At 37.2% G+C, this 25,535-nt stretch overlaps 2 protein-coding genes across 3 annotated transcripts; both read left to right on the top strand.

Annotated features, from left to right (window-relative positions):
* Nucleotides 1-9,274: 9,274 nt before the first annotated feature.
* On the top strand, nt 9,275-10,504 carry LOC140853829 (zinc-finger homeodomain protein 2-like). The gene has a single exon (XM_073248881.1). The coding sequence runs from the start codon at nt 9,445-9,447 to the stop codon at nt 10,207-10,209; it is 765 nt and encodes a 254-aa protein (XP_073104982.1). The 5' UTR covers nt 9,275-9,444; the 3' UTR covers nt 10,210-10,504.
* Nucleotides 10,505-14,256: 3,752 nt separating this feature from the next.
* Nucleotides 14,257-25,531, top strand: LOC140853803 (short-chain dehydrogenase TIC 32, chloroplastic-like). Of its 2 annotated transcripts, XM_073248799.1 has the most exons (8): nt 14,257-14,504; nt 23,179-23,410; nt 23,558-23,637; nt 23,815-23,968; nt 24,042-24,120; nt 24,988-25,069; nt 25,167-25,225; nt 25,370-25,508. In XM_073248799.1, exons 1-8 carry the CDS (start codon nt 14,387-14,389, stop codon nt 25,391-25,393), a joined length of 828 nt encoding a protein of 275 aa, XP_073104900.1. In that variant the 5' UTR covers nt 14,257-14,386; the 3' UTR covers nt 25,394-25,508. The 2 variants fall into 2 exon arrangements, 1 of the variants encoding a protein (XP_073104900.1); XR_012136901.1 differs by lacking the exon at nt 24,988-25,069 and having other exon boundaries at nt 25,414-25,531.
* Nucleotides 25,532-25,535: the final 4 nt, after the last annotated feature.

Here is a 25,535-nt window from a genome sequence, read left to right as displayed (position 1 = left end):
ATGCTTGAGAGATTGTCCGGATATCCCTTCTACTATTTTTTAGATGGTTATTCAGGATATTTTCAAATTCCTATTGTACCTGAGGATCAAGAAAAAACTACATTTACTTGTCCATATGGAACATTTGCATATAGGAGAATGCCATTTGGGTTATGTAATGCACCTGCAACTTTTCAAAGATGTATGATGTCTATATTCTCTGATATGGTTGAAAAATTTATTGAAATCTTTATGGATGATTTTTTAGTTTTTGATCCTTCTTTTGATATGTGTTTGACTAACCTCTCCCAAGTTCTACAGCGTTGTGAAGAAACTAATCTTGTGTTGAACTGGGAGAAATGTCATTTTATGGTGCAGGAAGGAGTAGTTTTAGGCCATAAGATTTCATCTAGAGGGATAGAAGTAGACAAAGCAAAGGTGGAGGTCATTGAGAAATTACCACCACCAACATCTGTTAAAGGAGTGAGGAGTTTCTTAGGGCATGCTGGCTTCTATAGAAGATTTATAAAAGACTTCTCTAAAATTACCAAACCTCTTTGTAATTTATTGATCAAGGATGCACCTTTTAAAATTACTGATGAGTGTTTGGTTGCTTTTAACAGGTTAAAGAGAGAATTAATCTCAGCTCCTATCATCACTGCACCTGACTGGAATCTACCATTTGAACTCATGTGTGATGCAAGCGACTATGCTATAGGAGCAGTCTTGGGACAAAGAAAGGAGAATAGACTTCATGTGGTGTACTATGCGAGTCGAATACTGAATAATGCACAGTTGAACTATGCCACCACAGAAAAAGAGTTGCTCGCCATTGTTTTTGCTTTTGATAAATTTAGGCCATATCTTATAGGAGCAAAAACAATAGTTTATACTGATCACTCAGCAATTAAATATTTACTTGAAAAGAAGGATGCGAAACCGAGACTAATTCGTTGGGTGCTCTTATTGCAGGAATTTGACTTGGAGATTAGGGATAAGAAAGGAGCAGAAAATCTTGTAGCAGATCACTTGTCTCGGTTAGAGTTAAGTAAAGAAATTGAGAACACTGAGGTACCCATTAATGAGTCATTCCCTGATGAGCAATTATTTGCATTACTCATATCTAGTACACCCTGGTATGCTGATATTGTTAATTTTAAGGCATGTGATATTATTCCTCCGAAATTTAATTACCAGCAAAAAAAGAAATTTTTACATGATGCAAAATATTATTTTTGGGAGGATCCATATTTATATAAGTATTGTCCAGATCAGCTTATTAGGAAATGTGTGCCTGATGATGAAATGAAAAATATTTTAAAACACTGCCATTCATTAGAGTGTGGAGGCCATTTTGGACCCAACAAAACAGCTGCTAAAGTATTACAGTGTGGTTTTTATTGGCCTAACCTGTTTAAAGATGCTATTGCTTTTGTTTCTTCTTGTGACCGATGTCAAAGAACTGGAAATATTTCTTTAAGACAGGAAATGCCACTAACCAATATCCTTGAAGTAGAACTGTTCGATGTGTGGGGATTAGATTTTATGGGGCCTTTTCCACCTTCTCATTCAAATCAATACATCCTGGTGGCGGTGGATTATGTATCCAAATGGATTGAGGCAGTAGCACTTCCCTCTAATGATGCCAAGAGTATGCTCAAGTTCTTAAAGAAATACATATTCACACACTTTGGTATTCCAAGAGCTATCATCACGGATGGAGGTAAGCATTTTTGTAATCGTTATTTGGATTCTCTATTGATAAAATACGGTGTTACTCATCGTGTAGGAACACCATATCATCCTCAAACAAGTGGACAAGTAGAGATCTCCAACCGTGAAATTAAAAGAATATTGGAGACTACTGTCAACTCATCAAGAAAGGACTGGTCCCTAAAATTAGATGATGCGTTATGGGCATATAGAACAGCATTCAAAACGCCAATTGGGATGTCCCCGTATCGTCTAGTTTATGGAAAAGCATACCATTTACCTGTGGAGCTAGAGCATCGAGCTTACTGGGCAACTAGGTTGCTAAATTTCAATATGGAAGCTGCTGGGGAGAAAAGGTTATTGCAGCTTAATGAACTTGATGAGTTCCGCCTCCATGCATATGAAAATGCAAGAATTTATAAGGAGAGAACGAAAAGATGGCATGACAAACATATTGTGAGGCGTGAATTCCAACCAGGACAAAAGGTGTTGCTGTATAACTCTCGCCTAAAGCTATTTCCAGGCAAGCTCCGGTCTAGGTGGTCAGGTCCATTTGAGATTATACAAGTTTTTCCACATGGAGCTGTTGAGCTGAAGAGTGGTGATAGGACCTTCAAAGTCAATGGGCAAAGGTTGAAGGAATACATAGATGGAGGATTTGAGCAACCAAAAACCTCCATAGCACTGACATAATGCATTGGGATAGTCAAGCTAACGACTATAAACTAGCGCTTCTTGAGAGGCAACCCAAGCAAAAATTCTTTTTATTTTCTTTATTTTTTGAGTCAATTTTAATCCTCACTATATTTTCAAGTTTTGAATGGACGTTGTTCACTTTTTGTAGGCACATTGAAGAAGACGAGAGATGAAATGACTGAGGACGAGTTGCAAACTCGCACAAGCGCATAGGCACGCTACAAAGGGAGTACCCCTAACCTTTAAGAATGCCTTACTATAATATGTATTGTGATGATGATCTTGTCATTGAGCATAATGTCCAATTCAGATTTGAGGGTGCATTTGCATGAGCATTTCGTGTTAATAATATAGGATTGCCATTATGTTTGCATCTTTATCTTTATCTTTTAATAAAATTAAAAAAAAAAAATTTGGAATGTTGATTCATTGATCACTTGTAAGGATATAAAGGGGGACAATTTTACTTTTGTGTTATTGTTTGGCTATCTTAGCTTTAAATTTGGAAGTCAAATTCAGGGATTGACTGTTTTAAACTTGTAAATACTTAAATAAAATCTCGTATAGGAGATAGTTACTTTGCTTCACCAATCCTATTTGTGAGCTTTGTTGCAATAAAATGTAGATAATTTACTTGAGAGAAATGATATAGGCATTCCTTTGGCATATCCTTTTTGACCCCTTGTATTTTCTTTTCATCCTATCTCATATCTACTGTTCATATTTTTTGAGAATAAATTGATTATAATGGTTAGAGCATACTGAATTTTTAGTTTTCCTTCCCTTCAAAAAAAAAAAAAAGAAGAAGAAAAAAAAAAAAAAAAAGCACAATCTACTCCGCTGTTTCAAGTTGCCTAGTAACTAGGAGCATTCATGAGCCCCATGTTTGCTTTTACGTCAAACAGTGACTTGAATTATGAGTATGCAAAGCACTTTGAGTATATGACTTGCTGAGTAACCGGGTGCCTTCATCACCAATGTCGGTATTCGCGTAAAAAGGCAAATGATGACTTAAGGAAGAGTGCCAAAGTGTATAGGCTATTCTAAAAGTATAAAATAAAACAAATAAAGGAAGGGATGTAAAGCATAAGTAATTGAGTATGCTCTGATTTATTGTGGTTAATTTATTTTCACTTATGTGACCATAACCATCATTCTTGTTGCTTGCTTTCTATTTTTTTTTATCCGAAAAAGTCCTATTGATCTCTTGAGTACGTTGTTTGCACTAGTGGAGATGGGCTGATAGGATTTTGTATTCAGGATTGGATGTTTGAACCGAATTATTTTATTAAAACCTAAAGGAAGCAGAGTAGCTATTGATTGTGCGTAATTTTGTTTGAGTATGAATGAGTTTGGAATAGTTAGCTTGTGGGTTTGCTTTTCGATTTTGAGTTGGGGTGGTTAAGCCATGGCATTTGGGTATTACTCCCTTGTGTCTAGATGGATTTTGAGTATATTAATGTTAAATAAAGTTTTTAGCATTAATTTTTTTGAGATTCTCCATTTTTGATTTGGACTTTTCTTTTGCTTGGGGACAACCAAAAACTTAGGTTTGGGGGTATTTGATGTATTGCATTTTTATAGTAATTATTATTATTAGTTTTTAATGATTTTGATGAAATTGGTATAATAATTAACTAAATAAATGTAAGAACCTGATATGTTTTATGTCAATTGCAGGTAATTGAGCTAGGTCACACCTAAATGGGCTTAACCATGTTTTAAAGGTCAAATTAAGTGAAATTGGTTGAGTCCGATTCAGCAGGGTTTGTCATCCGGAGTCATCAGGTCTTGCATCAAAATCAGAGTCCATCTCAAAGCAGAATAACCAAATCAAGATATCAATGGACCCCACACCTTATCCTTTTTGGCATCATCATCCAGAAAAGAAACTAGAGGTGCAGAAAATAAATCAAGCAGTTAATCTCTCCCATCTAGTCAACCAATCTAAATTCTAGATATTTTGGTGTGAGGACCCCTAAAAGGTAAGCTACAGGACTCCAAATTGAGCAAGATTAGATCCTACAGAATTTTGAGAGAAGCAAGAAAGGAACATAATTTACAGAATTGAATTTGGATTCCAAATGAGGTGGCTACAATAGGTTGAAGTTGGTAACAATGTTGGACACAACAAGAAACACCCGATACACCCAGATTCTTCTTAGTATTTCTTGGCACAAAGATCTGATATGGCAACTAATTTTGGGTGGCAAAGAGCTATCTTGGAAAGAATTAAATGGAAGAAAATCAGAGTCCAAACTAATTCTGCATGAAGAGCAAACTGAGAAAGAATTGAAACTAATTCTTGAAAAACTTGATTTGGGCAGCCGAAACCTTACCTTGTTTTGCAGATTTTGTGGACCCAGAAAGGAAGAAATTCTTCTCCTCTAATTAACCATGCCTCCTTTCCTTTTTTTACTATGGAAATCATAATAAAATCAGAAAATTTGGGCAGCATAAGGAGTAGATGGCTGGTGGTTGCTTAAAACCTATCCAAAGGAGGAGAGATTCTATACCAAATAAAAAGAATGATATATAGAATAAAATCATGAGAAAAATACCACCTTAACCCTAGCCCTAGCCCTATTTAAGGATCCTAAAACACCAGCAGGAGGGGAGGAGAATCATCTTTGAAAGCTAGAGATCAAGCAAGGAGAGTTTGGAGTATCTGGAAGATTTGAAGAGAGGGTTCATTCGGCTCTACAATTCTTTCAGAGTTTTTAATTCTTTCTCTTGTTTACTTTGCATTTATTTTCTAGAACTCATTGTTAGGATGATTTTGGAGTTTTATTCAAGTAAACTTGAGTTTGATTTTGATATGATGAAAAGCTAAATTTCTAGCTAGGGTACCTGATGTAGCTTGGATTTAATTTCAATTCCAGAATCTTGTATTAATTTTTTTTGTTAATGCAATTGTTTGTTATTTGCGCTTAATGCTTTTAAGTATTATTATCTTTGGTACTTGATTGATTTCGATTTATAATTGGTACTGGGAAGGAAGATTATAAATTGGAGTTAATAACAAACATCATAGGAATAATAATTGGAGCGGGAGCAGAAGATTTGACCTGTGGGATCTTGAAAATAATCACTGTGCTTGTTGAACTAATTGAAATCTATTTTACTATTGGAAGATAGATTATAGGTTTTAATTAGTATATTTAATAAGACTCGGGAGAGATTATTAAATAATTTAGGATTATTTATCCTTGCATTAATAATTAAATTTAGATTATTAATCGGAATAGCTGGAATTGATAATTGGTCCAAGTGAAATCAGATATACCCTAGTGCTTTATCAATCGAATTTTGATTCAGCTTTCATTGAGTTCTTTAGAGTTAATTTTATTTTCCATTATCATTCAGTTTCGATCGTTTAGATATTAGTAAAATTAGCGTTCATTTTTGGTAATTAAACTCAGCCCTCGTGGGAACGATCCCTTATTTATCATTATATTACTTGAGCGATTTCGTGCACTTGCGAAATAGGCTATCATTGTCCTATTGATGAATTCATATCTTATCTTGCTGAATTACGATATATGCCCTTACAAAGATGGATTTTGATAGCTATCCAGTATTTATGGGGGGCAAGCTTGTGCTCACTGTATCAATTTTGGAAGACTTTTTCTTCATACAATTGCATCAACCTTTTTCTTGCAGGTCTGTTCTGTTCAAATTGGTGTTCTATGGATGTCAACCAATATCCACCATCTTCATTTCTACTTCATTATTCTGGAGGAAATGTTTATATAATGGTTGGTGTGGCTCAACATGGCTTTTGCTTTCACTGGCTTATTGTTTATTGGTACTGCTGGGTTCTTTTCATTCCATATTCCTTTATAATCATGGTTGCATTTTACATTTCTATGGACTACTTATTATCATAAACCAATATCAGACTTTAATATTTGGAAGATGTAAGCTCTACTTTTCCAGGCTCTACTTCTTAATATTTTGGTTGCTGCTCATAACTCTTCTATCTTGTATGTGCTGATTAATATCTGCTTCATCTTATGAGGGAAATCCTTAACTTCCTTGCTAGTTCCTACTATTTTCTGAGGTTATAAATCTACTATTCTGCTGGTTTATGGCTTTTTTGCTTCCCTGCATTCATGGGCACCTGAGTTATATTGGGCCGAAATATAATAGAATCTGGATGATCTTTGGGGTTGCTCGAATTGAACATGCAAGGAAAGCAAGGCATGCAAAGTTTATTGTTCCATTTTAACCTTTTCAGTTGGATAGTATTATTTGTCCATTGATGCTAACAATTCTATGCCTCACAAATATTTTGATGTGCTTCTTTCTTATTATAAGCTAACCTTTCTACCATCCAATGCTTTATGAGGATCAACAGAGCTCATCAGTTTATCATTTACAAATTTTTTATGCATTGTTTAAAGCTTACACTATTTTTGAGTTAATAATACAGTATACAGTTCTTTCTTCTTTTGCTGTAAAGATACGTCAGAGGTGTTTTGGGGTTTTTAATATACAGCCAGAAAGTTTTTTGCTCTATTATTTTGGAGTTACAGGCTCGGCTCCTGACTTTTGATTTTATTATATTTATATCCTTATATTTTGGATCAATGAAATGATATATATATATATATATATATATATATATATATATATATATATATATATATATATATATATATATATATATATATATATATATATATTGAAAACTTTCCACTCTTACCCTTGGCTCTATAATTAATCAAATTGTACATTGGCATGCTTGCAATTAGCTGACCGCATTGAGAGCAATTCGCATTAAAACAAACAACCAAAAAACAACGACTTCAACAAAAGGAAGTGATATCGTGGATATGTACAAACCAGCTGGCCACCAATTAGCCCGCTGAGATCGGTTGAAATTTTTGTACGAATCCAGACAATGATTCCGTGACGAATAATCTAAAAACAAACAAACCTAATCTTCTTCCCAATCGCAATTGATCACGTCCACCAAGTGGGCCGAGCCTATCGTCTGACCCAAGTCCCCTTCTACTCCACTCCCTATAACTTTCGGCTCAAACGATAAGACGATGGCGCTAAGGCGACCACGAATTGGACCCACCGACCGAAAAGTTAGGTGGTCCCCGGGGATCACCACCCTAATCCCGTCCGAATCTTAACACCACCGACCACTAAAATTTACCATCAGGATGTAAACTCCACTCCTTTCTTCCAAACTTCAAATTTTTTCAAAAAAAGATGTCAAGCCTCGGTCTCAACTCCTCTTACTCTAAAATTTATGCCTCCTTCTTCCCTGTCCTTCAATCAAATCGGAAACAAATAAAGAGACCTCACCGGCACTGGATCGCATGACCCAAAAAGTGGCATCAACCCCTATCAGACAGCTACTTGTGGCCTTTTTTTAGCGTCAGCTACATCGATCCCTGCTTTATAATTCCATCTAGAATCCTATACCACTTGGTACATGTCAACACCTAGCCCCACGTCCAAGAGTCAAAACCCTATCGATTGAAAAGATAAAATCCCCTACACTTTTGGGTCGTCTCCTTCCCCATGAGTGCACACCTAAAGTCCCATGCAAGCGGACCATCGTTTTTTTTTCACCAAGTGTCCAAAGATAGACAAGAAATATTTGGAAGCTTGTGTAATTTAACTACTGGTCCCTCTTTTACTGGCCCTAGAAAAGTAACCAACTGTTGACAAAAATTTTATCTATTTAACACTCGCTTAATTATCTTCTAGCCTTCACGTAAAACTAAGCCAAGCATGACTAAAACCTGCGCGTGTTCCTTAAGATATGATCGAGAGGTTAGAGATGGTTGGAGAGCGCGTGCGTTCGATCTGCCGCATGGGTCCCGCCAAAAAACGAATTTTATCTTCGTAAAAAAAAAAAATCGGAATTTATCATTTTATTTAGCTTGTTTAGTTTTTCTGGTGATAATAGTAGGGAAATTAAATTCGGAAATAAATGCAGGCGCGGTTCCCAGAGAGCTGTCAACCGTCAGTGACGTCAATGTCTCCTTCACAATTAGCGTGGTGGGCCCCAATCCCGCGATCCCCGGCCCACACCGAATCATTAGGCGTGCAACCTAATCTTATCCCACGTCACTTCCCCACCGTTCTCCTTCCTCCCTTCCCAGCCGTCTGATCCACCCACGTCCCTCAGGTCCAACGGTGGAAATCACTTGAATTCCCATCAATCACATCCTTCCGATCAAATTATTGCTGTCCGTACGATCACGGATTGGCCCAATGTCGTCCGTATAAATATACATGAGAGGTTGCGTAACTCGTACTCAAAATTACCCCTGGGCTACGTTAACGAGGTTACGAGGTCGCGCTACAATAAGTATGTCATTATTTTCCGATTTACTGGTGTATTAATAGCGGGAACAAGAGATTAAGGGGTTAATTAGGGAGAAGTGGGTGGGTCGGGGGGGGGGGGGGGGGGGGGGTCCCCCAGCGGGATGGCACGAAAAGCGTGACGTGCCATGCCAGTGTCGTCCATACCCTGATCCCGTCACCACGGGTCCATGGATCTTCCCCGTTGTCCATCCATCAGACGGTCAAACGCTCCCCGCGCTCTGCCATCCCCCACGTGGTGGGCCCACCGGCCCCCCGATTATTAAACCACGGATCTTTCACGAGTCGGAGGTGGTAAAAGGACCGGGTTTACTTGCGTCCAATAACCCATCGACACGTCAACAACACGCCCCATGGTTAGTCTCATCGACGACGTCACGTGGCGCTTCTCAGACTGGCAGTCGATGACCGCTTGCCACGTGTCAAGAATCACGTGGTCTCTTCCCCTGCCGCCTTAAATCCGTTTCACGCTCGGGCTGGTCCGCCTTAGCGACTAGATCCGATTTGGCTGAGGTTTTAGTTCTCCTTTCCCCACCTCCGGCGTTAAGCAATAGCTGTAAGAAATCTGAAGGAGCGAGGGGCGTCGGGACCTCATTTATAAAAGCTTAATTTCTGCGTCGCCCAGCGGAAAAAACCCTCCACATTGGCTTGGTTTTAGACCTAACAAGAAAGCGATAGCGAGAGAAGGCGGCGGGATTTTTGGGGATGGATTTAAGCGTGGTGCCATACGGCGAGACGGGGAGAAGTAAAGGGGGTCTAGGAGGAGAGCTGAGGGCAGCGGCGGAGCTCACCGCCTCCGCTGCCGGAGTCGGTGGTGGGGGGAAGTATGGGGAGTGCATGAGGAACCATGCGGCGGCGATCGGCGGGCAGGCGTTTGACGGGTGCATGGAGTTCATGCCGGGAGGTGAGGAAGGGACGCTGGAGGCGCTGAAATGCGCGGCCTGCGGCTGCCACCGGAACTTCCACCGCCGGGATGGCTTCTCCTCCAGTGACCCCCGTCGCCCGCTCCTCCTCAAGGCGCCTCCGCTGCCGGCGTTCCTCCCCCCACCGCCGCACCCGATGCCGCTGCCCTTCCACGCGATCCACCCTCCCCCGCCACCGCCGCTGCCGCAGCCCATGGCATATCAGGTAGATCGGAGCAGAGTCGGGTCGGAGACGCCACCGCGGCGTGAGGAGCCTCTCCAGCCGGCGGATGGACCGCGGGGAGCCGGCCGGAAGCGTTTCCGAACCAAATTCACCCAAGAACAGAAGGAGAAGATGCAAGCATTCGCGGAGAAGCTCGGGTGGCGGATCCAGAAGCACGACGACGTCGCACTCGAGGAGTTCTGCGTCGAGGTCGGCGTCAAGCGTCACGTGCTCAAGGTGTGGATGCACAACAACAAGAACCACCTATCCTCCTCCGCCACCACCGCCACCTCCGCCGCCGCTCCGAAGCCCGACGCTACCTCCGCCCCTCCCATCCGCGTCTAGTCCCACTCCGGCACGCCACAGCCAAATAAAATCATCACGATGTTTAACGATAATAACACCTATTGTTCATTTTCCCTCCCTCTTTTTTTTTTTTGTTCCTCTTTGTTGTTTTAACAAAAAAGAGGAGGAGAGATCTGGGGATTTTAATTTGTTAGACGTGCATGCACAGAGACTGCCAACCTCCGGGACGAGACGTGTATTTGGGGCAATTCCATCCGGATTTCTTACAATAGCAATCACCTAAATCCCTTTTTCTGCTCCTTATTCTAATTTAATCGAGTTGTCCAATGTCCTATGATGAATCTTTTTAGTTTATTGTAACTCAGATTATAATGATATGATTAATGTTGCAATTATTCTATTTTGAGAGTGTATGGGAGTATGGACGAAGAAAGCGACCGACATGGGGACCATGTTTTCTTGCCTGGGAGAGTTAGTGGTGATTTTTGTGCATTTGTTGACGTCTGTCGCGTGTTACCCGGACCGGTGTACGGGGTGTCGCCGGAGCTCTGTACCGAGTTACTGTAGCTAGGGTGGAGGGAATAGATGGGGAAACGGGAATGGTTAAAGGCGGGGGGGAGGTGAGGGTTTGGTCGGACCGGTCAATGAGCCGGGCGGGAGACCGGGGAATTGTGGGGTGTATCTTGTTTGACCGGGTTTGGGTACGTGAAGACAAGGAACGGGTCCGTCGGTTGGATCCTTGTACCGTCGTAGCAAGCCAACAAGCTTGCACGATAAAGCGGTTGTGGAACGTGACGACGACGCAGGCATGGGTCTTGCATTTGGTTCCAAAATAGATGTTGTTGCATTTATAGTAGGTTGGGAGTAAATTGGAAAGTTGGAGTCCAGGATTTTGTTTGGTATTTCTCCATTTAATTGCAATTGTGCTGATGAGTTTGCCACAGTTTTTTTTTAAGCCGTCGATCTTTGGAGTGAAGCTTCAAGCTATTTGGATAGGCATCATCTATGATAGGAATCGCAAGAGGATAAAATTTGTTTGAAGAATGGTTCTGTCACAATCATTGACTGAATTCAGGATGAGGTGAAATAGAGTTTATCTACTACTCTATGATATCTATGAGTTCTGTTACTCTATGATGAGTGTTCGGCACATGTATAAAGAGACGAATGGTGTTGCGATTTGGATTGCTTTTTTAATTATCGATTATATCGAAGATTGATCTTGACGTTAAGGCAACGAATATTTAAGGATATTGCATGATAGTTTGCATTCTAACTTCTTGGACGGTACTTATACTGAAATGTGATACAATCGTTTGTTTGTAAACAAAAAAAGAAAAAAAAAAAATCTTCAATAGAAAAAAAAGTCTAACATTGCGTCCATAAGTCTTTGAGAGCAAGGAAGGAGGTAAAGGGCTCTCCAACCAGAGAAAATATTATTAAAAGACATAGGAATGCAAAAGATTGATGTTGAGGAATGCTGCTAAATAAAAGGAAGAACAAAGGATAGAAAAGACCCAAGAGATTGGAGAGAAGGGTGCAGCGACCCTGATTCTATCTTTGGGTTGCCGCAGAGCAATACGTGGGATATATGAAAGACATGAAGAGCCTTTTTTTAAGACAGCCATCACTGAGTTGGACTTTGTGTATAAATATTATTGCATTCCGTTCTAATACCAACCAATCTTAGCCTCGCTGAAGCCTGTTCTTAACCTTCTTTAATCTCCATATTGTCTGGTATAGAAAATAGAGTGGGATTTCATTTCTGATTGCCAACCACGGACACCTTATACGTTTCCGAAGTAGAAGCATTTTATAGTGCATTGGATAAGGGACGTGGGGCACTACCTTTATTAAAGAGTTACATCGAGAAAGAGTAGTCTGCTGTTAGCTTCCATAAAGGCTGGTCTTCACATCTTTGCGGTCACACCATCTGAAGTAAAGAGCATGACAATTTTAGCTCCTCATCCTCCAACAAAATAGGGCAATAGAGATGTGCCAACCTAATCTTTTCCACTTCCATTGGAAAGCAACAAACGTATTTCCTCCTATAACATGCATATATAAAAAGGAAAAAAGAACCATTAGTGGTATTACATTCAATCAACCAGTCTCCATCCACCCAAAAAGAAAAAAAATCCTCCAGAGTAGTGCAATTTCAGAAGGCTGCTAGACTTCTAATAATAATATTCCAAATAGGCGAGACTCCAACAAGAGATCTTTGAAGGGATACTTTATCATTTGGCTGAACGTTTGATTTATTTCAACCAATTTTCGTTTCACTAGGTTGATTTTTCGAGATTAGTTCATGAATATTAGATTCAAGTGTTCATTGAACCGAGAAAGAACTGAAACAGTTGCGAGCTTTATTTTTATTTTGTAAACCTGTTCTCCTTTGATTTATACCACGAAATTATGGGTTGAGAGGGGAATTAGGGGTGTGTTACACACGAAGATGGGGTTGTAATTTGGACGAAAGGGGCAAATGATGATAGGTGAAAGGAGGACCATAAGATGTAGTGGAAGGGAAATTGATTGCCATGTGCACCACATGCAGCATCATCGGTAACTGGTTGACTTGTAGCTGAGTCATCTAACCACTAATTTTGGACCATCTCAAGAGTGATCATAATGGTCATATAGAACATAGTCTCATTCCCATGATAGCTTCTACAAAAAGTGGTCATCAGGAGACTAGAAGAATAAAAAAAGAAGAAAGAATATTGCAAGATGAATGCAGACATACACCATTTCATGAAATAGCCAATATTTGACAAGCCAGCATCCACACATTCAGATCACTAGTTGCGAGAAAGAGCATAACATTACACCAGATGTGTGCTTCATTATTTGTTCAGTCATCAAGTGTTGTTTGGAGAGACCCACTGGTATATATTACTGCACACGGGTGAATAATTTGCCTGTTAAGTTAATCCAATCATGGAAATTGATATATACTCATAATAAATTTAGTTGATTTCCTAATTCCTAAACTTTGAATCAATTCTTGGTTTGCTTTCTCTAACTTCTTTATACTTCAGTTTTGTTCTTTACTTCATCAAACCTAACCTGCACCCTTACGTCTGAATAGCGAAGGTTTAGTTGATGTTGCCGCGAACTGGGGCCAAAGACGTTTCCCAAGAATTCTCCGAATCAAAGGCATGACGCCATCCTTTTCTTGAAGCTTCAAGCTCTTGCCCAGGAAATTTGGTCATCTTCTCGTAATGTTGTCTCAAATGCTTGACTTCTTCATCTGTGACTTGTTGCAAGACGACTTCATCCCTAGACCATACTGGCTCTGATCAAGATCAGCCATCATGGTGATCCCCTTGGGATTTGAACTCTCTTTTGTCCTTTCGTGACTCCAAGAGAAATTACACTGCATACATCATAGGGTAGTGCACGCCGTCAACTACCGGCACTCATCAAATACTCGTCTCGGTGTCCTGCTATAGAAACGAGCAGCTGTGATGATCAGCATGCATGGCCGCATGATGCATGCACTCTCTATAATTAGTTCCATTCTCAATATCTACCACATCTTCTTGCGGCTCTTGCAGAGCGAATTAGGAGTGGAGCACAAAGTCCCCTCACCATACAGTTTAACATGCTTGCACGAGAATAATAATAGGATGGTTTACTCCCAAGGGACCGTTTGGATAATTTTATTGGATTCTTGGGAGTGTAAATAAGATTCTTAGTATCATAAAGTATGTGGTTCGACTTAGACTATGTGCATCAAATCTCTCCTAGCTCGTTTGTAGGAAAAAAATGGTCGAGATCTTTTTTGTTCCTCCTTATAGGATTTGAGTTGGCCCACTTCGAATGTACTTTTATAAATTTTATGAATGAATATATATACAGTCCGGCCGAAGTCCTTGGAGTCAATCCTACTAGATTGCACAAGATTATCTACCCAGGCCCTAAGAAAAAGAGCTTTCCAATTACCCGCAATCTAAGCATAGGCAAGGGCCACAAGCAAGCCCATGCATCCCTATCCGAAAGTTCCAGGGGAGACTTTTCTCGGACCTTGGCTTGACTTTGGGGGATAAGAGGGTACGAGTGGCCCAGGTCATCTCTCCCATTGTTCCTTGTCTCTCACAAAAGCTAAAAGAGCAGGAACTCGCCATCATTCTCCATTCTCCATGCCATATAACTCTGATAACCACTCTCACCACCACACAACCACTTCAACAGGAAGCAAAGAAGAGCAAAGATGGGCTTGTGGAACTGGCCTTGGAAAGCAGGATCACCTTCTGGCTTCAGTTCATCCTCCACCGCCGAAGAGGTCACTGAAGGGATTGATGCCAGCCATCTTACGGCAATTGTCACAGGTTCATTACATTATCGAATTCAATTCACCTTTGATGAATAAAGGTTATATATAGAGTGGATGACATAATATGCGACACATTTGCATTTGTATATATAATCGGTACAGCAAAGCATACTGACAGTATTAAAATTAACAATAAAAGAAAGACATGAAATTAAGCTACTTTAGCGAGAAATTCAGATATAAAGTAAGGCTGATGTAGTTAATTTGTTTGTGTCCAATAGTGCATATTGCAAACATTGGATAAGTAATTAAAAGCAAGAGAGAGAGTGTATGACAACAATAAGGAATTAAGTCTATGATGCAGCATAATTAAGCCACTAATTAAGCATGAATAATTTGCAAAACTCAATAATTTATTGGTTTGTTGATAACGATTCATTTCTTCTGTAAAACTGGAAGAATTATTTGTGAACCGAGTACATAAATAATTGAACAGATATCCGATTATTTAGATAATGTTGTGGTTATGGGTAGTACACTGCACAGGAACTTTTATTGGCATTAAAGAAACCATATATCCCATCTACCATGGTGTCAGTGAGCCACAGCTTTTTCTTATTTTCTGTAATTATCTATAATTCACATAGTTTCCATTTTTACATGGCCAGTATTATTGTCCATGCTTTTGTTCACATCCCTTTGATCATTTTAACTTGCCAAGCAGCAATGTTTGACTAGGTCGTTTGACCTAAGCTTTTCCTCAAAAAAAAAAAAAAAAAGACTTGATAAGCATCAATCAAAAAGAAAAAAAGAAAAAAGCGAAACATAGTTTGCTCTTAGAACCGCCGTGAGGGTCAGGAGTTCAGATGGTACTAAGAAGCGTCCTTGATTTATTTGATCTGACACAAGAGAATGCACATGGGCGTTCTTTTTTAATGCCAGTCCTTCCATCGTCAGGACTCTTAACGACTCTAACCAAAAAAAAAAAAAAAAAAATCTTGTTTACCAGTTTTTCAACGTCCGGTCCATCCAGTGAGAATTTTTTTAATCAGATCCTCTGTGGTGCACATGTGGCATCAAAATAGACGGACGATCTGGATGTTTCAGCAAGCTCCTATTTTTCTCTGAGCTATTTTTTGGATCGTTTAGTTATTTATTTATTTTATTTATCTATTATTATTTTATTAATTTTTATTTTTATCAATTTTTTATTTCTGTATTATTGTATAGATTTTATGATAAATAAAATTTGATGGCTACCATACTAATGTATCATAGCGGATGGTGCATCCATAAATGACAACCATCAAAAAAATGAATGGCCGTCAAATAACACATACATAAATATAAATTGTACGATATAAACTGTATGCATAGTTTGATAGTGACCATCAATGGGCACATCATACTCTACAGTATCGTACACGCACCGCTAAATATTCATCCTCTCTTTTGTTGTGCGCTGTTAAATATCCATCCTCTCTTTAGTTGATTTTTTTTTCGAGGGAGTTTCAAAATTTTTTTTTCACGCACGAAATATCGAACGCGTGCGAACGTTCCGCATTGAATATGCGTGAACGTTCTATCATTTGACCATTCCGCGAGCACTTCACGTCGTGCGGTTGTTTCATGACCGTTTCGTAAGAGCTCTATATGCGGGCGTTTGTCTCGCACGCACAGCTGCCGCGGCTGTTTGGGTCTCTTTAAAGTCCCCCCCCCCCCCCCTTCTCAATTCTATGCGGAGAAAAAAAATATCAAAAGTCTTTCGAAACAATTCTCTCTTCACACTCACAACTCTCTCTTCGCTCTCCCACTCTCTCATTTATTTTTATTATTATTTGAGTAGAGGATGAATCTGATCTGCATCTGTTCGAGATCGTGCCATCGACGGACATTGGAGTACTTAACTTTCGGATTGTACCTTAGAGAAGGATGTGGGGCTTAAGTCTTCATACAAGAAAGGATCGAAATCTCCTTTAAGACAGTGATTTAACCGCCTCCCAAGCCAGATCCTGTATTTTATTTTATTATTTGTCACATCACATATACTATATCACATACATCATGAAAAAAATATATTTTAATATATATATATTTGATTGGCATCTAAATTACCAACAAGTTTTTTTTATTGTAAGCCTATTTTATCATTTTTTTCATCTTAGGCTTGCTCTTCAATACAATTTTTTTAATTAGTTTATTTCCCTATAATTTCATTTTTTCTATGGTTACATTATATATATATATATATATTATTTCATATACTTTTCAATAACAGTCTAAAGGAAATTTCATAGTTATTTTTGTAGTGCATGCATATTTAATTATTTATACATATTTAGGACTTATGTTCCTTACATATTTATATATTATTTTTAATTGATCATCATTATTTTTTATAGTTTTGTGTTGTACAAATTAATTAAGATCCCCTTAAAATTTATATTGCTGCATGCTCAACCTTAATAAAACTTATTAAGTTCACTGGTTAAAAAAAAAATACTAACTAATAAATTTTCTTTAAATACCAGTTTTCCTCTCTGAACCATACTTGGACCACATGGCTACTCTTAGAGATGAAACCTTTAGTCTTAAATCTGACAAATTTGATGGAACCAACTTTAAGAGATGGCAAAGCCAAATAAAAATTTGGCTAACCACTTTGGGGCTCTGATCGATTATTGATCAATCCTTTGTCTCCTCTAGTTCAACCTCCCCTGCCACCCCTGAAGAAAACTATCGTTGTAAAGGTAGAATTCTAAGTGTCCTTTCTGATTCACTCTATGATGTTTATCTATCTGCAAAGAGTGCAAAAGAATTATAAGATAACCTAGAGTCTGAGTATGGCCTGGATGATGCTAGTGTTTAGCGGTTCAACATCGCATCATTTCTTAGATATATTATGATAGATGATAAACCTATAAATGACCAACTCCATCAATTTCAAGAATATCTTAGGAAGCTTCAAACCAATGGAACCATTTTCTCTGAAGAATTTAAGATCTCGAGCGGGCTTTGCTAAAGGTCAGCTCCATAAGTAAGGAGAATTAATTCTAACTCAACTTCTCAATTCAATTAGGATAGAAGATCAATATAGGTCCAAAATCCAGCAAATCAAAGTCTCAGATGCTCAAGCTAATCTGACCCTTACCAAATCCAAATTAAAATCTAATTTTCAATCAAACCAACAACACTAGACAAATCATCCCAACCGACCCTACTCAAATAAGTTCAAGCCTAAGGATAAAAACTTCAAGATCAATAACACTAGATCTATCAAGCCTGCCCAAGGTTCAAGTAATAAGTTCTGCTTTGTGTGCAGAAGGATCAATCATCTGGCGAGAGACTATTATCACCGGAAGAGGGAGCCCTTTCGCAAGCCTTCTAGTTCCTCAGGACCTCAAGCTCATGTAGTTGAAGGTCCAAAAGATACCATCTTTAGGTCAGTAAGCTTAAACCCTGAAGTTAATATTACTTCCTCTAACCTTGATTGGTGGTTGGATTTAGGAGCTAATGTTCATATTTATTTTGACCGCTCCTGGTTCACTACTATTCAGGACTCAAGTGGAGGAGGTGTAATCCTTGGGAACAATACAGCCATCAGGATTAAAGGACAAGAATGAATTAATTTGAAGATGACTTTTGAAAAAGTTCTTACCCTGACGGATGTATTGTATGTTCCAGACCTTATGAAGAACCGAGTCATTGGGTGTAGCTGGTCTAGAAAGGATATAAATTATCTTTGATTGTAATAAAGCTGTGATAACTAAGAATAATGCTTTTATAGAAAGAGAAAATATAAGTGAAGATTTATTCAAATTAAATATAATAAATTATTTTATTAATAAAGCTAAGAATCAAGTTTATTTTGTGAATAAATCTAATCAAAATTTATGGCATAATAGATTAGGTCATGTACACTTAAGAAAAATCAAACATATGATGAATTTAAAGCTAATTCTCAAATCAATCTTAGATACATCTAAGTGTGAAATATGTGCTGAATCTAAATAATCAAGAAAACTAATTAAGTCAGTTGAAAGAAATTTTTTTAATCTTGAAATTGATACATAGTGATGTATGTGACTCTTTCAAAACTGCAATTCGTGGTGGCAATAGGTACATAATAACCTTTATAGATGATTTTTTGAGATACTGCTACTGTTACCTAATGAAATCTAAGGATGAAACATTTAATAAATTTAACATTTATAAGAGTGAGGTAGAAAAACAACAAAAAAAAATTAAGATTCTTAGGATTGATAGAGGAGGGGAGTATAATTCAAATAATTTTTTTCTGTTCTGTCAAGAATATAGAATAATTCATGAAGTAACTGCTCCTTACTTTCTATAGCCTAATGGTGTGGCTGAGCGTAAAATCGTATCTTTTTGGATATGGTGAATACTATATTGATTAGCTCAGGCCTACCTGAGAATTTATGGGGGGAAGCTCTTCTGTCTTCTTATTTCATTTTAAATAAAATTCCTGTTAAGGATAGTGGTAAAATCCCTTATGAATTTTGGAAAGACAGAGCTCCTAATTTGAATTTTCTCAAAGTGTGGGGGTGTCTAGCTAAGGTAAATATTTCTGAACCCAAAAAGAGAAAGCTAGGATCTAAAACTGTAGATGCTGTCTTTATTGCCTATGCCCAAAATAGTAATATTTATAAATTTTAGTGATTAAATCAGATATTAGTGATATAAGTTTTAATTCAATCCTAGAAGCTAGAGATGCTACTTTCTTTGAGAACATATTTTCTTTTAAGACTAAAATTTTTAGATCCTTAGAATGTGAACCATCTTCTTCTAGATTTATGGAACTAGAACTTGAAACTGAAACTAAATTAAAAAGAAGTAAGAGGATCAGAATTGAAAAGAATTTTAGAAAATTTTTTTTTACATACCTTGTAGAGGGTGATCCTTACACGTATGATGAAGCTATGTCATTATCAGATTCATCATATTGAAAGAAAGCTATAATAGTGAAATTCGATCAATCCTACAGAATAAAACTTAAATTTTATCAGATTTACCTCCTAAAAATAAAGCAATAGAAACTAAATGAATTTTCAAAAGAAAATTAAGACCAGATGGAACAGTAAAAAGATATAAAGCTAGGTTAGTAGCTAAGGAATACAATCAAAAGAAAGATATAGATTATTTTGATACCTATGCTCCTGTAGCTAGGATAACCACCTTAAGAATCTTGGTAGCATTAACATCAATTCATAAATTAATGATTCATCAAATGGATGTAAAAATTATATTCTTAAATGAAGAATTAGAAGAAGAAATCTATATAAACCAACCTCAAGATTTTATAGTCAAAAGACAAGAATATAAGGTATGTAAATTAATTAAATCACTTTATGGATTAAAACAAGCTCCTAGATAATGACATATTAAATTTGATGAAATTATCCCAGATAATAACTTTAAGATTAACGAACATGAAAATGTGTGTATTATAAAAGAAATAACACAGATTTTATCATTTTATGCCTGTATGTAGATGATATTCTATTATTTAGTACATCACTAAAAATAATACAAGAAACTAAAGATTATTTATCAAATAATTTTGATATGAAAGACTTAGGAGAAGCTGATATAATTTTAAGAATAAAATTTAAAAGAATAAATAACGAAATAGCCATAAACCTAATACATTCAATAGAAAAAATACTTAAAAAATTTGAATATTTTGATCTAAATCCTATCTCTACCCCATATAATCATAGTTCATATTTAACTAAGAATTTAGGAAAATCTGTAAGACAGTTAGAGTATTCCCAGAGAATAGGGTCACTGTTATATGTAGCAAATAGAATCCATCCTGATATAACTTATGCAGTAGGCAGACTAAGTCGATATTCTAGCATCCTAGTGAAGAATATTGGAAAAGCCTTTGAAAAAGTCTTTTAAATATCTGAAGGAAACTCTAGATTACTCTCTCTTGTTCTCGATTATCTAGAAGTACTAGAAGAATATAGTGATGCTAACTGGGTGATAGATAATTTAGATATTAAGTCCACCACAGGTTATCTCTTCATGTTTGAAGGAGGTGCAATATCTTGAGTCTGAATTAATTGCTGTTAACACCACTTGCACTGAAGCACAGTGGGTAAAAGATTTAATTAATGATATTGAAATTTTTTCATTCAAAATATCTGTAGTACCAATAAATTGTAATTGTAGAGCTCTAATAGATCTGTTAAATCAGTAGACATCAAATAAAAAGATGAACAGTCATATTCTAATCAGATACAAAACTGTGAGAAATACAATGAAAGATATGATGTCACTTTAATTTATAAGATCAAAAAATAATCTGTCTGATCTTTTAACTAAAGATTTTCAAAGGCTTTGGTGTTTGAGACATCGAGAGGGATGGGGCTTAAGTCCATATATTAGTCATCAGAGTGGACCCCTACCTTTGCGATTGGAGATTTCAGAGTCAATGTTTAAAGAGAAATGACCTCTGAAGTGATGTCTGGGAGCACCATTTCTTGAAGTTTGTCTTCAACCCATCCCTATGGTATAGTACTCTATATGTAATGGTTAGGCTGAGCATAGCTCATAATAGATTCAAGATTGAAAAATTCAGTGAGATACGATTCTGTTATACGTACCCTCAGAGGATCTACCTTAGTAAGAGTAGTTGTGAGACCGCGACTATAGATTAAGGCGAATCCCTAGTAACTCTCATGAAAAATAAGGCAAGACATGGCCTAAATAGCGCTACCCCGCATTATGATCAGCTCGTCTTCATATTGTGTAATTTTTATACAAATACAAGTTCAAACTTAGAAGGTCTTGTATTAAGCATAGTAAAAGCCCAATGAAAGTTTTAATATGTTTACTGAATTTAAATATTTTTAAGGAGTTTTAAAAATTTATGGGGATTGTTGATTTTTTTTTTGATGGAGTTCAAAACTCCTCGCATGCGGAACGTCGAACGTGCGTGACCGTTCTGCATTGAGCATGTGTGAACGTTCTACCGTTCGACCGTTCGACGAGTAGTTCGCGCCGCATGGTTGTTTTGCGGCTGTTTCACAGGAGCTCCGTGTGCGGGCATCTATTTCGGAGGCGATTATTGCACACGCAACTGCCATGGCTGTTTGGGCCTATTTAAGGCTCCCCCTTCCTCAGTTCTCTACAGAGAAAAAAAATATCGAGAGTCTTTCGAAACAATTCTCTCTTTGCTCTCATGACTCTCTCTTCACTCTCTCTCTTGTTTATTTTTATTATTATTTTGACTGAGAACGAGTTTGATTGGCGTCCGTTCGAGATCGTGCCACCGACGGACGTTGGAGTACTTGGCTTCCAAATTGTACCTTGGAGGAGGGTATGTGGCTCAAGTCTTCGAACGAGAAGGGACCAAAATTTCTTTTAGGACAGTAGTTTAACCACCTCCTAAATCAGGTCCTGTATTTTATTTTATTATTTATCACATCACATATACTATATTATACACGTCACGAAAAAAAATATTTTAATATATATATATATATATATATATATATATATATATATATATATATATATATTTGATTGGCATTTAAATTACAAATAATTTTTTTTTATTATGAGCCTATTTCATCATTTTTTCCATCTTAGGCCCGCTTTTCAATATAAATTTTTTTAATTAATTTATTTTTCTATAATTTTATTTTTTTATGATTATTATATATATATATATATATATTATTTCATATATTTTTAAATAACATCTTTAAGTCTTTTTAATGTCCAGATTTTCTCAAGCATAGAGACCACAGTTGTCATTGTCGAGCAATGTTGGATGGGAGAGACCGGAAATTAAACAACCTGATCTTTTTCCTTACATAGGACCAAGATTAAATTACTGTACTTTTTTTCTCACTTTTCTCTTTCACAGAGTTAAAGGCAGCCTTAAGATCCTTTTCTTGCTGGTGTTATCCATCCTGACCAACTACACCTCCTTGGCATTTTTCAGCCTTGCAATTTCACCTAAGCTTTCATAATGAATTCCAAGATTAAGTAAAGAATGTTTTTTTGAGTGGGAGCACCACAAGTGCACCCAAGAAGCATTGAAGCACTCGTCTTTTGTTTGTGTTTGGGCAGACATGCAAGTATAAATTGTTATTCTCCATGTGAAGCTAGATCCTCCTGTTCTGTCCAAAATCCTATAGAACAGGTCCGCCATAGTGGATGTTAAACTCTGCAGCACAAGAGTAGGAAGTTGGGGGAAGTTGGGAGAAGTTGGGAGATTAACATGGTTCCTGACCTTACTTTCTGAAGAACAGTATACCTAACTTGAAGGCACAAATTAGAGTAAGTTATGGATTTTGTAGCAACGATTTCCCCAGATGTGCCAAATTTTTGCATGCTAGTGTTGTAGGCCTTGCTCAACTTGTTTACTTAATTTTCTAAAAAACTTGAAGGCTAACCTTCAGAATCTTCTACAAAAATTGGACACAACTCCATATGATGATCAATTTTAACAGCATCAAGTGGTTAGGATGATGTATAACATCCCACAATATTTTCTTACAACAAAGGTAAATAAAAACTCATCCATTTGTAGTTGTGCATGCGTGTATTGTAGGAGCAAGTATCATAAATGAGGAACGACAAAAACATATCGCTTGAGTTCTGCATAAATTTTGATAGCACACAATATTTTCTTCCAACAAATTTATAAACAAGAACTCATTTATTTGTGGTCATGCATGCATCCATTGTAGGAGCAACAAATGGCATTGGAAAAGAGACAGCAAGGGTTCTAGCTTTAAGAGGGGCAAAGGTCATCATACCATCCCGAACAATGGAGAGTGGCATGAAGGTCAAAGAGAGCCTGCTTGAACAAAATCCAGATGCGAAGCTCCAAGTCATGGAGATGGATCTCAGCTCCCTCAGCTCTGTCGATGCCTTTGCTCGCTCCTTCAATTCATCAAACAAACATCTAAACATCCTCATGTGAGTATGAAGTTACAATTTGTTATGAACAAAACAAACCCATCGAAATGCAGATAGAGATCATAGCTCAAATGATTTATGTTTTATACTTTTTTATTCTTATTTAGCCTTGCTGCTTCTAATGTACAAGATTTGGACTTTGTAAAGCAACAATGCAGGCATAATGGCTTGTCCATTTCAATTGTCAAGAGATGGAATAGAGTTGCAATTTGCTACAAATCACCTTGGTACTAAATTTCTTCCTTAACAAAATGAACTAGTGTTCGATCCCATGACAAGACCTAAAATTCTGTTCCCTTACCAATTCATGCGAGCTCTATATATAGGCTTGAAATCCTGCTTATATAATACCAGAATGTTGAGAAGATTGACAGTAAATTTGTTCTGATTTTCTGAAAATGTAGGACATTTTTTACTGACAAATCTCTTACTCAAAAAGATGAAAGCCACAGCCAAGGAAACAGGAATACAGGGAAAGATAATCAATGTCTCATCACTTGCACACAGAAGAAGTGATGGAGCTTGGTTTGATCTTGATAAGATCAATGACAAGTCAAGGTAGTTTGTAGCTCTTTATATGTGTGTGTGTGTGTGGATAAATTGCTGATGGATATTCTCTTCATGTTCTCAGGTATAAACCTGTTGCCGCATATTCTCGCTCAAAACTAGCAAATATACTGCATGCAAATGAGTTATCTAGGCGTTTACAGGTCTGCATCATCATCATCATCAGCATCATCATATGACTATGGCTAAATGACCTGCAAATAACCTGAGTTCTATCCTAGCAAATAACTTGAGTTCTATTAATATGAGATAATAGGTGCTATGGCTTAATGGCTGGTATCTTGAGATATATTGTAGTTTGGAGCACATATGAGAATTTTAATTATAAATGAAACAATTTCTTGAGCAGCATTTATATACTTATATAACTATTCATGTTATTCACCAATTTTCTCGTAATGACACTTTAATATGACCATATTGCATCATCAACCATTTTATGTATCACCATTTAAGTTTTAGAAGGCCAGACTGTCAAATTCAGAGGATATTTTTAGTTTATCTGTAACTGCATCTATTTCATATCAGCTCATGCCACTGGTCTGCATTCATCATAAGCTCATACACGTAAATTTTAACTTTGCATGCCATTTAATCAAATGAACAACTATGATGTATGAATTGCTTAAGAAAACCATGATGTATGATGTAGCCATTTCTGAAAAATATTACAGTTCACAACCATTTTAATATCCTAAAAACTGGAAAAAATGCCTTATTTGTTGGAACAGATTAAGCCATAGTAAATAATATCTGTCCCTGCTTGGTGGAGAAAAAACCATATGGTACAAATTTATATATTCAATTCTAAGATGACAAACAAAAAGAACTCTCAGATCTGGACCAATCCCTCCCCAACTTCCAGAATATGTATTCTGATAGCTAATTATTACTACTCCCCCAATTCACTCAATTCTAAGTGCCTTCAAATTTTTGTTTAGTATTATGAAAATCAGCAGGGAACAAAACTTGAAATGCACTAAAATTATTTTGTATGTGATGTCAATTAGGAAGAGGGGTCTAATGTAATGGCCAACTCTTTGCACCCAGGAATGATAATCACCAATATAGCTCGCTACTTAAACATAAATGGTAATTACCTCTGCTGCTTTCAATTTCTCTTCTGAAATTCCTTTTGGGTCAAGCAAATGAAAAAAAAAAAAGGTTTATTTTTTTTTCCTGTCTGCAGTTGTAGTGTTTTCACTTGCTGCTACTCTAGGAAAACCTCTTCTAAAGAGCATACCCCAGGTATGTCAACCAGTTGTTATAGGATTTTATTCGTTTAATATTTAATCTCTTGGATGCTAAAATCAGTTCATTTCATTTACAAATTATTTTCTTGAATACATTTTCTTTCAAGATTCTGATTCAGATGCTGTTTTCCTGGTAAAGCATGAGGAAAATGTCGCAAACTAAAAAGGCATTTTACTCTGCAGGGAGCTGCAACTACCTGTTATTTAGCATTACATCCAAATGCAACAAACATAACTGGAAAATATTTTGTTAACTGCAATGAGGCAACACCTTCTCTGAAGGCAAGAGATAAAGCTCTGGGCAA

The sequence above is a fragment of the Elaeis guineensis genome, chromosome 14 (assembly GCF_000442705.2).
Source record: "Elaeis guineensis isolate ETL-2024a chromosome 14, EG11, whole genome shotgun sequence".
In the NCBI taxonomy this organism is placed as follows: Eukaryota; Viridiplantae; Streptophyta; class Magnoliopsida; order Arecales; family Arecaceae; genus Elaeis; species Elaeis guineensis.
Note: the sequence above shows the minus strand (reverse complement) of the source record. Positions and strands in the feature narration are given on the sequence as shown.